General features: G+C 41.6%; 1 protein-coding gene across 1 annotated transcript in view; it reads right to left on the reverse strand.

The window, feature by feature from the left end:
* Positions 1–12,613, reverse strand: part of LOC310927705 (contactin-associated protein-like 4) — a gene marked incomplete at its 5' end in the record, with an annotated part of 112,897 nt that overhangs the window by 64,578 nt on the left and 35,706 nt on the right. The window contains one exon of the mRNA XM_083890076.1: positions 6,582–6,775. Within this exon, the coding sequence (XP_083746202.1) occupies positions 6,582–6,775 (194 nt within the window). The remainder of the gene's footprint in view (positions 1–6,581; positions 6,776–12,613) is intronic.

A 12,613-nucleotide genomic window follows, 5' to 3' on the forward strand; every position in this document is an offset into this window, starting at 1 on the left:
TCCACGAGACAACAATTCCACGTATGTCTCATTGTGACGTAGCAACGAGTGCGGAAGTCAACATCGCGTGTTTTATCTCCTGTACTTAGACTGAGGAGGACCACAAAAACATGACTGAGTCATCTTTTGTCACACTTTGCCGACTCATAGGGCCTCCAGAGTCCCATATATAAGGATTAAAAAGTTAATTTAGCATAAACTGTCCCCTGTAAAACGTTCAAGCTTCATGTCCCCTTGCTTGTCCCTACATGACTGTGAGCTATTGAAGTCTGGTACTCGTACTTTAAAGTGAATCTGCCCTTGAGACGTTTATTCTTCATCAATAAAAGGATGCATTTGAGGGAGGACCAGAAATGGGACAGCCTCGTTGCATAGCTGTGATGCTATCAGCCTGAAGGATGTTGTCCCCGGATTGGGACATAGCTCATAGTCACACAGTGGTGTGGTTTTCCTTTCATTCATTTACTCCAAACTGAAAAAAATATATATAAAAGTCTGAAGGTTACAAATATCGTCCACATCTATTTCTGCCTCTTCTGATTGAAACAATTCATCAATAAATAGATCGTTTTATGACCTGCAGACTCTGTTTGTTTTCAAATTGTTTGATTCAGGTTTAAAAGTGACAAATCCAAGTCTCACTGCGGAACAAAAGTCAATGAGAGACAGTAAATTGGAACTAATTTAGCTGTGATTCTGTAATCATAACCCTTATTGGTATCGGGGTGTTTTACTATGACGAGAATGCCAGATTGGTTGTGTGGGTAACTGGCAGCAGCTCGGTCTGGACGGGACACAAATGCTCGAGGAAATGAGGACAGCCAGGAGACTGCAGAGGAGGCTCGAGAGAGAGAGAAAAAAACACCCACAACTGGCATTAACACAGCATACAGTAAGTACACGAGTCCTAACAACAAGATCTGTGGCTGCAGGAGTGGGATTTCCTGCCTCCAAAAGCCTCGCCGTTAAAACACGGAAATATGCGTCACCAGTTCAGAAGACGCTGTCGCTCGTGAAACACCTCCACAACGGACGTTATTCTTCTTCTGCTGTTCAATGTACGCAACCGGATGTGCCCGGACTAGTGCCCGGAGCAGGAGGATCTGCTGTTCAGGAGAACCGCTGTTTACGTAACTATTACGGGATTTTCAGAGATCTCGTTGAGCCCCGAGATTACAATAAAACACATCGTTCTCAGCAGTGGCTGAACTGTTTGTTTAGAACCGTCAGGGCTTCATAAACAAGGTAATGATGCAGATACACACCAAAAAAACAGCGTTAATAGGAACTTCCGGTCTAGTTCCGCTTTAACAATAAAGACAATGTAAAGAAAGAATTTGAAACTTAAATAGGTAATATTGTGTGCTCTTTCTTTCTTTGGCCTCAGTGGAGGTTTGTTCTCCTAGAGGAGTGCTTCCTCTGAATCACATGCAGATTTCAGTGACCTCCTCTTTGGAAGTTGCACCCCCATGTGTGTCCAAGCCTGGTCGAAAACACTGTCACCCTTTTCTCCGCACGGAGAACAATCTTAAAGCTCCGGGAGTTCCAAATAATGTTGTTTTATTTTTGCGCCATTACCTCTTTATGAAGCCCTACATTTTAGAAACAAACAGTTCAGCCACTGCTGAGAACGCTGGGTTTTATTTATTTATTTATCGGTCTGAAAAAGCCTGGAATCGTGACGTAAGGATCCCGTCTCCTGAACAGCGGATCCTCCTGCTCCGGGCACTAGTCCGGGTACGACCGCTTGTGTACATCGAACCGCAGAAGAAGAATGTCCGTTGTGGAGGTATTTCACTTCACGTTGGCTGGCCAATCACAACAAAGTTCTGTCTTCTGGGGGTGAGCGTTCAGTCTGAAACAGCGCGACTGACGAGAGCTTCAGTGAGGAGAGATTTGGATCGGGTGTTTGCAGCAACTAGGAGGTTTTTGACCATAAAAACAAGTTAAAGGTGCCATATGTAAGAATGTGGCCAAAAACGGTTACTACATTCAAATTCAAAATACGGTAGACTGCGGTAGGTGGCGCCACATGCCAAAACATGATTTGCAGTCTGCAAAAGATTTTTTTTTATGCAAATATTTTGTCTGTACTGTTGTTGTTGGTGAGTTCAGTTTTTTATATGAACATTATTCCTGAGTCTCTGTGACATATTAGGAGGATTTTATGGCCAGTTGCTTTAGATTTATTACATAATGCACCTTTAATGTGTGTAAGTAGACCTCCATAACTCACATATATGTGCAATAGGATCACTCTGGAGCTACAAAAGGTCCTCGTCAGAAAGAAGTAACCATAGGTCAGTGTAAGAGCTGTTATATGAAGCAAAGTTGTTGCTTTGCTCCGTTGACGATAATCCCATATGATCGAGCACAAGAGAAGCGTTTTTGTGCTTGAGTGACAGTTTCTACAAAGAAGAAGACGCAGAGAGTGAGAGTGAAAATGACAGGGAGAGAAGAAGAGTCATTGGGAAATACAGAAATGTAGGGAATAACAAAGAGAGGAAAGGGCAAAGAGTACGAGACATGACAACATACTGTATAGCGGGAGGAAAGTCGCTGTGAGTAAAGAGCGCAGTCAGAAAAATGAAAATAAAGACAGGGATTGATTTATTTCCAAGAAACTAAAAATAAAGAAGGGGGGGGGGGAGGGGGAAGCAGAAGAGAAGTTTGCCTCTGCAAACAGAGGCTCAGCAGGTGATCTGCTGTGGTCGATCCACCAGCTCTGCTACAAAACGCTCTCCTCCGACAGCCTCGCTAATCCTAATCCGCACACACTAGTACAAACAATTTCCACAAACACTTTGGAAAGGAACTGGAAGTGTGGCGACGGTTTAATGCGCGGAGCGTCACATTAACATGTTTCTTTAAGCTGCTGCTGCTGCTGCTGCTCTCCGCTCTCTCGCACCGACAATCCTCAGCGCTGAGATTAGCCCGGGATTCTCCTCAGAACGGAGGAAACTGCCACAGCTTGGGCTCTAATCAGAGGCTTCTCTCAGCAGGACTGGAAGGAAAATGAGGCTTGTGCTGGAATACATGTTCAGACAAATAGAAGGTATATACTGCACCTTAGTTCTTCTGCTGGTTCTTTTGGTTTTGAGCTCAGAATAATGTATAATGCATCATCTATGCCAGCTTATTTTAAGAGTAAGTTTGCTGCTTTATCTCATTATTAGTTAGTCTGAACTAATATGAAATATATTCCTTTTTTTTTTAGCTTTGATTTATGAAATTAATTAAATGCATTATGTAATAAATCTAAATATGTCACAGAGACTCAGGAATAATGTTCATATAACAAACTGAACTCACCAACAACAGTACAGACAAAATATTTGCATTTAAAACATTTTTTTTGTTTTGAAATCATGTTTTGGCATCATGTGGCGCCACCTACCGCCGTCTACCAATCATTGCAGTCAGTAGAGTCTCAGCTGCCGAGCAACCACGGGTTGCCAGGTACGTCAAAAAACAAAACCTAAAAGACCTCGGTGTTTTGAATTTGAATGTAGTAACCGTTTTGGCCACATTCTTACATATGTCACCCTAAGTTAATGGTTCTCAAACTGTGGTACGTGTACCACCAGTGGCATGAGAGCTTCCTCTTGTGGTACTTGAATATACACCATAATAAAATTAAGCTAAATAATATTGATTAGAGTCACCTCGTCTCTCGCTCTATCTTGATCTAATTTCACTATACCAGTGTGTGATGTTCACTCTTAGAAATAAGGGTTCCAAAAGGCTTCTTCTACAAGGGGCTGAGGTTCTACCTGGAACCATTTGCTTCTGAAAAACCCTTTTCAAGAAGAAAGGGTTTTTTTAAGGGTTCTTGGTAACACTAATGGTTCCGGTAAGAACCATTTTGGTCCAGAGAACCCACAAAAACATGACTTAGAGTCTTAGTTTTTCACACTTTGGCGACTGGTAGGGCCTCCAGAGTCCCAAATATAAGTATTACAATGATTAAGTAATCTTGCATAATATGGGCCCTTTAAAACCCCTTTCCTTGATAAAGGGTTCTTCAAGGGTTCTTGGTGGAACCCTACAAAAGAGTTCCAGGTGGAACCAAAAAGGGTTATCTTATGAGGACAAGCCGAAGAACCTTATATGGTTCTACTTAGCACTTTTATTTAAGAGTGTATACACGGATGATGAGAGAGCAAATTATCTTATTGGGAATAAATTTGCCTCCTGTGAAAAGCCCGTAGCTGACTTTGCTCGGTCTATTTACAACATTTAACTTCGGTGATAATGACCTCAATATTTTTCAGCTATATTTCAGCTGGTTCTTCATATAAAAAAACTACAGAAACACTAGTTTCTGCCAAACGAGGCAGCAGAAGACCAGCAGGTCCTATGTCCTTGTGAGCTACAAAAGCTGGTTTTCTCTCTTGTGCAGAAGATTGAGCGGTTTACAAACTTCACTCTCCGCACAGAAAAAAGGCTGCCAAATAGTGAGATTTATTCCTTGAGCCTTTTTGTTCAGTCGCTTAAATCCGTTTATCCCATATCCTGTTGTTGGCACAGGTGGAACAAAGAAAGGGGAAACACGACGTGTCAGTCAGTACCTGACACGGCCACACCTCGCAAACCCTGGAACAATCATTTTAAACTGCTTTGTATTCCAGTGTGTGTAACGGTGAACCATTTAAAACGGATCAATAACGAGCCCTACATGACACGACAGGCAGTAGGAAGTGCTGCGTCGAGCAGGAGCTCAGAGAAGATGCATCACCGTCTCTGACTCTGCGGTCCGTCTGACTAAATTCTACTTTATCGAGTTTTTCAGACACCAGCTGAGCTTTTTCTCAGCCACTGTTACCAGAAATTATGTGATCTTTCCTTTTTTTTCTTTTTTTTTTGAAAGGACACTCTGTCTGGTCTGTGTCTGCCTCTGTGCCTGGATTTCTTGGAACAAATCAGGAGGGGATGCAGTTTAGGTACAGTCCTTCATCCATCCACTGTATACCGTTTTATCCTCCATGTGAGGTTCAGGGGGGGTTGCAGGTGCCAATCCCAGCTGACATAGGGCAGAAGGACAGGATCACACACAGCCTATGGTCAACTTAGAGTTTTCCAATTAATTTTCTGCATGTTTTTGGACCGGAGAGAACGCATGCAAACACAGGCAGAACATGCAAAATACACAACTGGGTTGCCAGTCCTGGTCAATTTTTGTGCAAGGCAACAGCGCTAACCGCTACCAGCACATAGTCCATTAAAATATATAATTATTCATTATATACTAAGGGTCAGGTGAAGAGAGAGAGAGAAAGAGTGTCTTTGAAAGGTTGGATATTTATGGTAAATACTTTTGCTTGTGATTTTAGGCCTAAGAAGACAATAAGGAAGTGTTTTGTGTATGCTAACAGGTCACGGTGGACCTGGACTTGGATTAGCGATAACAGCAGGTAAGAGGTTGAGTCCATTAAAGTGCTCTGCAGGTGTGTGTAGGTAGAGGATTGCAAAAAATAGACCTGACTAGGAATCTGCCATCAGTTTATCAGTATCAAAAAATCAAAACACATCACTTAAGGCGTCCCACAAGGTTCAGTGCTTGGTCCCCTGTGAGTGCAGAACCTTCATCCCTCTGGAACAGTCACACTCACTCTCCTCTTTAAAAACTCACTTTTAAAAAAAAAGATCTTTGCCGCTCCCTTCTCATTTTATAACTACTGTTGTCGGTTGGTTTTACTGTTGTTTCCCCCTCCGTTTCATACCGCTATCTGTTTTAGCCGCTCTGTTGTTTCGCTTGTTTTTATTTTTATAAAGTGCCTTTTAGTACCTTTTTAAAGCAACATATGAATAAATTGGGCTTTATGTTTACCAACATTTAATCACTTAAAATCACAAAAATCCGAACCCCTGTTCTGAAGCAATTGCTATTTGGCCGGAGCCATCTTCACGTTTTGCAACTGGAAGTTCAGAAGCATCACCTGCAACCAGACGTACTTTGTCCATTTTCCTCTAAACGTGAACATAATTTTACAAAATTGACATTATGTGCTATAGAAAAACATCTGAAACTAGCCTGGTGGCTATTCACTATGGTTTTACTTCCACATTGGCATCATCAGAAAACCTGGAGGACAATGTCCACCTATGTAAATTCAGTCTATTCTTTCCAGCTTTTTGACACCTTTAACACTGACACACGGCACTGACAACACGTACAGACGGCTAAGAGCACAACAAAGACAAAGAAACAACACAACAAACATGAAGCGAAACAAGTCTATTCCTGCATCTCTCCTTCATCATCCCAACAGCTGCTGAATTATTTGTGCACTCTGCTCGAGCTCCTGCAAGCTCTCAGTGTTTATGAATGAAGCGGTAAACTCGCGCTGATTGAGTTTAGCCATAAAACTTACACGCGCTCTAGAACTGCTCGACTCTACATCACCGAAATGAGAAGCGCAAAAACAATGTGTGGTGATGCTTATTGATCCCTGAGGGGAAATAAAGACGAAAACAAGGACGTAGCGAGTGTCACTTATTTGTTGTGGTGGAGATAATTAGTGGCACAGTGTGCTGCTGCTGCTGCTGCTGCTGCTGCTGCTTTCTAAGCACGGACTCACCCCGGTGCTGTCCTCCTGCCTGTACTGTTTCCAGTTGTGTCCCGTGTCGCTGAACATCAGCAGGTATGACGACAGCCAATCGGAGCTGCCGTAGCGACCCTGCGTGGCCACGGCGGCGATCCTGGTCCGCTCGCCCAGGTCCACCTGCAACCACTGATACCTGTCTGAGGTGAGGGGAGACCAACCTCCAGCTCCTGCACAGAGACAGAGACGGTTGTTGTTACAGTTTGATTTGAAAAAATGGATTTGAATGATGGAGATTTTTGAAGACCCTTTCTTGAATGTTTACACTCATGTCTTTATGATCTTTTGGGAAACTTCTTCTTGATATTTACTGGATATTTTTATAGTACACAATTTGCAAAATTAAAATATTATTTTTAGGGCTGTCAAAAGATTAAAATTTTTAATCAGATTAATCACAGGGTAGCTGTGGATTAATCACGATTAATTACCATTCGTAAATATGCCAAAAAAAAATCACATTTTCTCTTTATATTGTTGTAGGAACAGAGAGATAAATAAAGTATGTGAAAATATAAATGTAAAGAACAATAAAATACTGTAAATAACTTGTAAAAACCTATACAAACTTAGTAAAAAAGAAACATTACATTGTAAAAAAAAAAAAAAACACATTATAAGACAATAAAAAAAAATAAAAAAAATAAAATACTGTAAATAACTTTAAAAAAAAAACTATACATTGCACTGTACATAACTCACATTATAAACAAAATATAAAGTATAGAAGTTAAATAGTTTTCTTACTAAACCCACAGCAGGAAATTCCTCATCAGCACTTTGAAGCACTGCTTCTACTAGTTAGCGTTAGCGTTAGCGTTAGTGTCAGCTAGCATTCTGACGCTAACGTTAGCTGCTGTCTGTGTCCCCGTTAGTAAGACAGTGACTGTTAATGTTATGATTATATCATTATCTGCGCCAGCAGCGCCACTTACAACTGTGTGTCTTTCTTTCTTTTTTCTTCATCCTCTTTTTTTCTTCCCCTTCTAACTTCCTGATTGATAACTCCTCTTCATTTTCCTTCAGCTTCACACAGGTTAACGTGAGGAGACGTGGGGCCCCTTTAGGGAGGTTTCCTACTGAGATGTCATTGCAAATCAACCCTTGTTGTTTAAGGGGGACGGGGATGCGGCTGCTCACTGATGCATTTAGGCTCCGAGTGTCGGGACCCCCCCTATCGGCTCGGGGCCCCAAGCAGTTGCCCACCTCCTTGCCTGTTCATAAACTGCACGTCTACCCATAGCGCGATGAAAGTGCATTAATTCGTTAAAAAAATTAACGCGTTAATTCCACAAATTAATCATCTTGCGTTAACGCGTTAATTTTGACAGCCCTAATTATTTTCTATTCTATTAAAACACACTTATGAGCGCATGATGTGTGTATCTCTGTTAGAGAGTGTGTGTAACTCTTGACAATCTTCTTTTCTTATCCTAATAAGGCAGAACCTGCTTAAGTTTAAAGGTGCATTATGTAATAAATCTAAAGCAACTGTCCATAAAATCCTCCTAATATGTCACAGAGACTCAGGAATAATGTTCATATAACAAACTGAACTCACCAACAACAACAGTACAGACAAAATATTTGCTTTAAAAAAATATTTTGCAGACTGCAAATCATGTTTATGTTTTGAAATCATGTTTTGGCAGGTGGCGCCACCTACCGCCGTCTACCAATCATTGCAGTTAGTAGAGTCTCAGCTGCCGAGCAACCACGGGTTGCCAGTTACGTCAGAAAACGCAACCTAAAAGACCTCGGTATTTTGAATTTGAATGTAGTAACAGTTTTTGGCCAGCTTCTTACGCATGGCGCCTTTAAGGCTAAGATTCGAGGTTAGTGGTTGGGTTATGGTTAGGGCTTAGGCTTTGATTTGCTTGTCTAAATAACGAAATAACTCGATTGATCTGTCGATTATTTTCCCGATGAATCGTTTGGTCCACAAAATGCCAGAAAACGTTAAAAAAAATGTTGATCAGCGTTTGTCACACCTGGAAATGACGATGTTCTTGAATGTCTTGTTTTTGTCCACAAACCAAAAATGATTGAGTTTTAATGATTTCTTTGTTATGTGGAGCAAAGAAACGAAGAAAACATTCACATTTAAGAAGCTAAAACAATCAGAAATGTTGTTTTAATCGTGAAGAAAAATCCCACACATTGCTTAATCCTGGATCTAAACAGGTTTCTGATGTTTTCATCTGCATTTATTCTGGAACAAAAAGACTAAGGTTTTTTTTATTTTTATATATCAGCTGGCTCTGATTGAAACAGTGGGAACATGCTAATGTCTTAATTTCTTGTTTTCTTTTCTCTCTGATTGTCTATGACCAACCACTGGCAGTGGGAACGGCGTTAATCAACAAGCTAATTACATAAACTTGAAGGAGGCCTGCGAGGCACGGGGTATTTTGTTGGTTGCAAACATGCCACTGAATCACACTCACTGGTCCTTTAACGACACTGTCGGAGCGTTTGTGTGAATGAAAATAACAGGAACAGGTCGTCTCCTTGACGAATGTCTTGAATTTGCCAATTGTTGGTGACTATAAAGGCTCCGAAAACCTTCACTAATGTGTCGGCCGGGGCCAAGGAAATAAAGCTCTGCAGTGACAAAAAAAATAAATCAGTGTCGCTCCGGTGGCTGGTGGAACTTGATCTTTCAAGAGCTAAAGGCCAAAGCTAATAAGAACTTGACTAACAGACGTGTCCAGTGACAGGCGAACAGAAAAGAGCAGGCGCTCTGACATTTAGCCGGTGAGATTAGCCTGTAGAGGAGAAAGAGAAAGAGATCTGAGGGAAACGACTCTCAAACGAGATTGAGAGGCGTTGCAGAGATTCAGTGTGTCCGCTCACTGTCAGCGTAACTGAAACGAATATAACTGAGGTGAAGCGATGGCTGACGGACGCCCTCAATACTTATTGTCACGGCCGTCACTTTCGATCAAAGAGATCTCACTGTTTTTCTCCTCGGCGTTTGTTGAACCAAACCGCCCACTGAGAAGAGTGCAGGTTAATGGAGGACATCGTCACGTTGAAAGGGCCGAATGTGGGATGAAATGATTATTTCAGCCTTACAAATATAAGACTACAATGAAGACGTCTGTGTCTTGACATTGAATATTCTACCCACAGGCATGTCTGTACCGGTGTGTAATCGTTTTCAAACAAACATGGTTCCGTTGTTTAGACGAGGGTCGTGTTTTAATGAAGTCCACGATTTTGTTGCCACCATGTTTTTACAGCAACAGACAAACCGGTTTACTGCATACACAGAGGGGAGTTGTTAAGGCCACAAAAACCAACAAAGATGAAAAAAAAACCACAGCAGAGATAGTGGAAGTGGACAGCTCCTACACTCTTATAAATAAGGGTTCCAAAAGGGTTCTTCTACAAGGGCTGAGGTTCTACCTCGAACCATTTGCTTCTAAAAATTCAGATTTTCAAGGATTCTTGGTAACACTAATGGTTCCAGGAAGAACCATTTTGTTCCAGAGAACCCTTTAAAACCCCTTTCCTGAATAAAGTTTTAAAAGGGTTCTTGGTGGAACCCTCCAAAAGAGTTCTTGGTGGAACCCTCCAAAAGGGTTCCAGGTACAACCTTTATAACAAGGTTCTACCTGGAGCCAAAAAGGGTTCTCCGATGACGACAAGCTGAAGAGCCTTATATGGTTTTACTTAGCACGTTTATTTCTAAGAGTGTAGAACAGGCTACTTCAACGCCCAAGGACCTGTGCTGTGACACCGCTACAGATGGTCCACAACGCTGCAGTGCATCTGGTCTTCGATCAGCTTGAAAAGGGTACATTTCACCCCTCTGTTCATTGAGCTCCACTGGTCACCCATAGCCACCCGCATCAAATTGAAATCACTGATGCCAGCCTGCAAAGTGCTCCATGGGTCTTGCTCCCACCAACTTTAATGCTCTCCTCAAGGCTTATGTTACCACTCGACTACTCATATGTTCATCAAAGGATTGTCGCCTGACGGTGCCAACAACCCTGCACAAGACAATCAATCCAGACTCAGTATGATACTACCAGAACAGGGGACGTCCCTGTCTACCTTCAAGAAGCTCTTGAAGACCCAACTCTTCCAAGAGCATCTTATGTCCGAGCACGTACCTTTACCCACTCCAAGGCAGCTTCTATGTGAAAGGAATGGGAAACTTGTTTATAAAAACAGCACAACAGCACGTCTTCAATGATTCAGCATCGGAGCCCAAAGAATCCAGTTGCTAACGCAAACATTGATGTTAGCTGATTTAATGTAGCTTACTAGGGCTGCAGCTATCGGATATTTTTGTAATCGAGTATTCAACCGATTATTCCTCGATTAATGCGGCCCTACACTCTTAGAAATAAAACTGCTAAGTAGAACCATATAAGGTTCTTTGGCTTGTTCTTATAGGACATTGGTTCTCAAAGTGCGGCCCGGGGGCCAATGGCGGCCCGCAGAAACATTTCTGGCGGCCCGCAATGAATTACAGTTGATAGTTTTAATCCAGGAGCTACTAAGCTTGTTAAATGTTTATTGGACATTACTGGATACAGACCAATAAGTGTAAACAAAAATACTGGCTATTTACATGGTTTCTATATGGTGAATTTTAGTGTATTATTGGGTTATAAGCTGGTAATAAGCAGGTAGCTACAGCCCCCAATTACTAGCTATTTACCCAGTAAATATATGGTAACAGAAATGTGTTACTTGGTATTAACCTGTTAACCATTAGAATGTAAGAACAATGGCCAAAATACTGGGTAATTACCCAGTAAATTATAAAGCGTTATTATATTAACGCTTAAATTACATTATATTAACGCTTATATTACTTAACGCTAAACTGTAGAACTGCAATCTGGTCATTAAAATTATTACAAATGGGATTTCTTTCTAGGTTTTTTTCCTTTGGCGGCCCTCAGTCCCATGTTGGGTTCCTAAATTGGACCTCAGGTATCAAAACTTTGAGAACCCCTGTTATAGGAAAACCCTTTTGGAGGGTTCCACCAAGAACCCTTTTAAAACCCTTTATTCAGGAAAGGGGTTTTAAAGGGTTCTCTGGATCAAAATGTTTCTTACTGGAACCATTAGTGTTACCAAGAACCATTGAAGCAAATGGTTCCAGGTAGAACCTCAGCCCTTGTTGAAGGACCTCTTTGGAACCCTTATTAATAAGAGTGTAGTAACCAAGCAAATCACGGTTTCAGCATCAACAACGCATTGACATTTTGTGAGGCAGCTGGAGAGAGAGACAGACAGACAGGTTGGATGTGAAGTAAAAGGCGAGCAGACAGGTGGAAAGGAAAAGACCACACACGCCGAGCCAGAAGCAGCTTACACTTTGTGTAGAGAAAGACTTTTCTCTGTGAAGACGTGTAACAGGCAGCCTGCTGAAAGTGCTGCGCCAAGAATGAGCGCTGGTCATTTGCATGAGAATACAAAGTCTGAAGGGGTCATTTCTGCAGCCTGATAAAATGTCAGTGGAACAGAGCAGCCCAGAGGAAGCTAATGGGCTCGGTGCTTCTGTGGCAGCAGCAGCAGCAGCAGAATGGGAAACAGGAAATGTTTCCATTTTTCAAAACATAACTTCTTTGACCTGCTTTTGGTCTCCATTTGTGTGTTTGATCGATCAGTTGACGTCAGTATTACCCGTCTGTTCAGTCTTATTTCTTATTCTGGAGTGGAACGGTTCGGTTCAGTTTCTATTAGGAAACGTGCCATTCCAATCCTGGTACCTTTCGCTTACCGGGGGCACCAGAGTAAAATGGTATGATGGAAACACGACATAGATAACTGGGGAAAATGTACATTGTGATAAAGATGTCTATTTATAGGCTCTAGAGCTGCAACTAACGATTATTTTCGTCATCCATTAATCTGTCGATTATTTTCTAGATTAATCGTTTGGTTCATAAAACGTCAGAAAATTAACCGAACGCTGTTTGTCAAACCTGGAAATGACGATGGTCTCAAATGTCTCATTTTGTCCACAAACCAAAATTATT

Source organism: Microchirus variegatus, assembly GCF_963457635.1.
Source record: "Microchirus variegatus genome assembly, chromosome: 5".
Lineage (NCBI taxonomy): Eukaryota > Metazoa > Chordata > Actinopteri > Pleuronectiformes > Soleidae > Microchirus > Microchirus variegatus.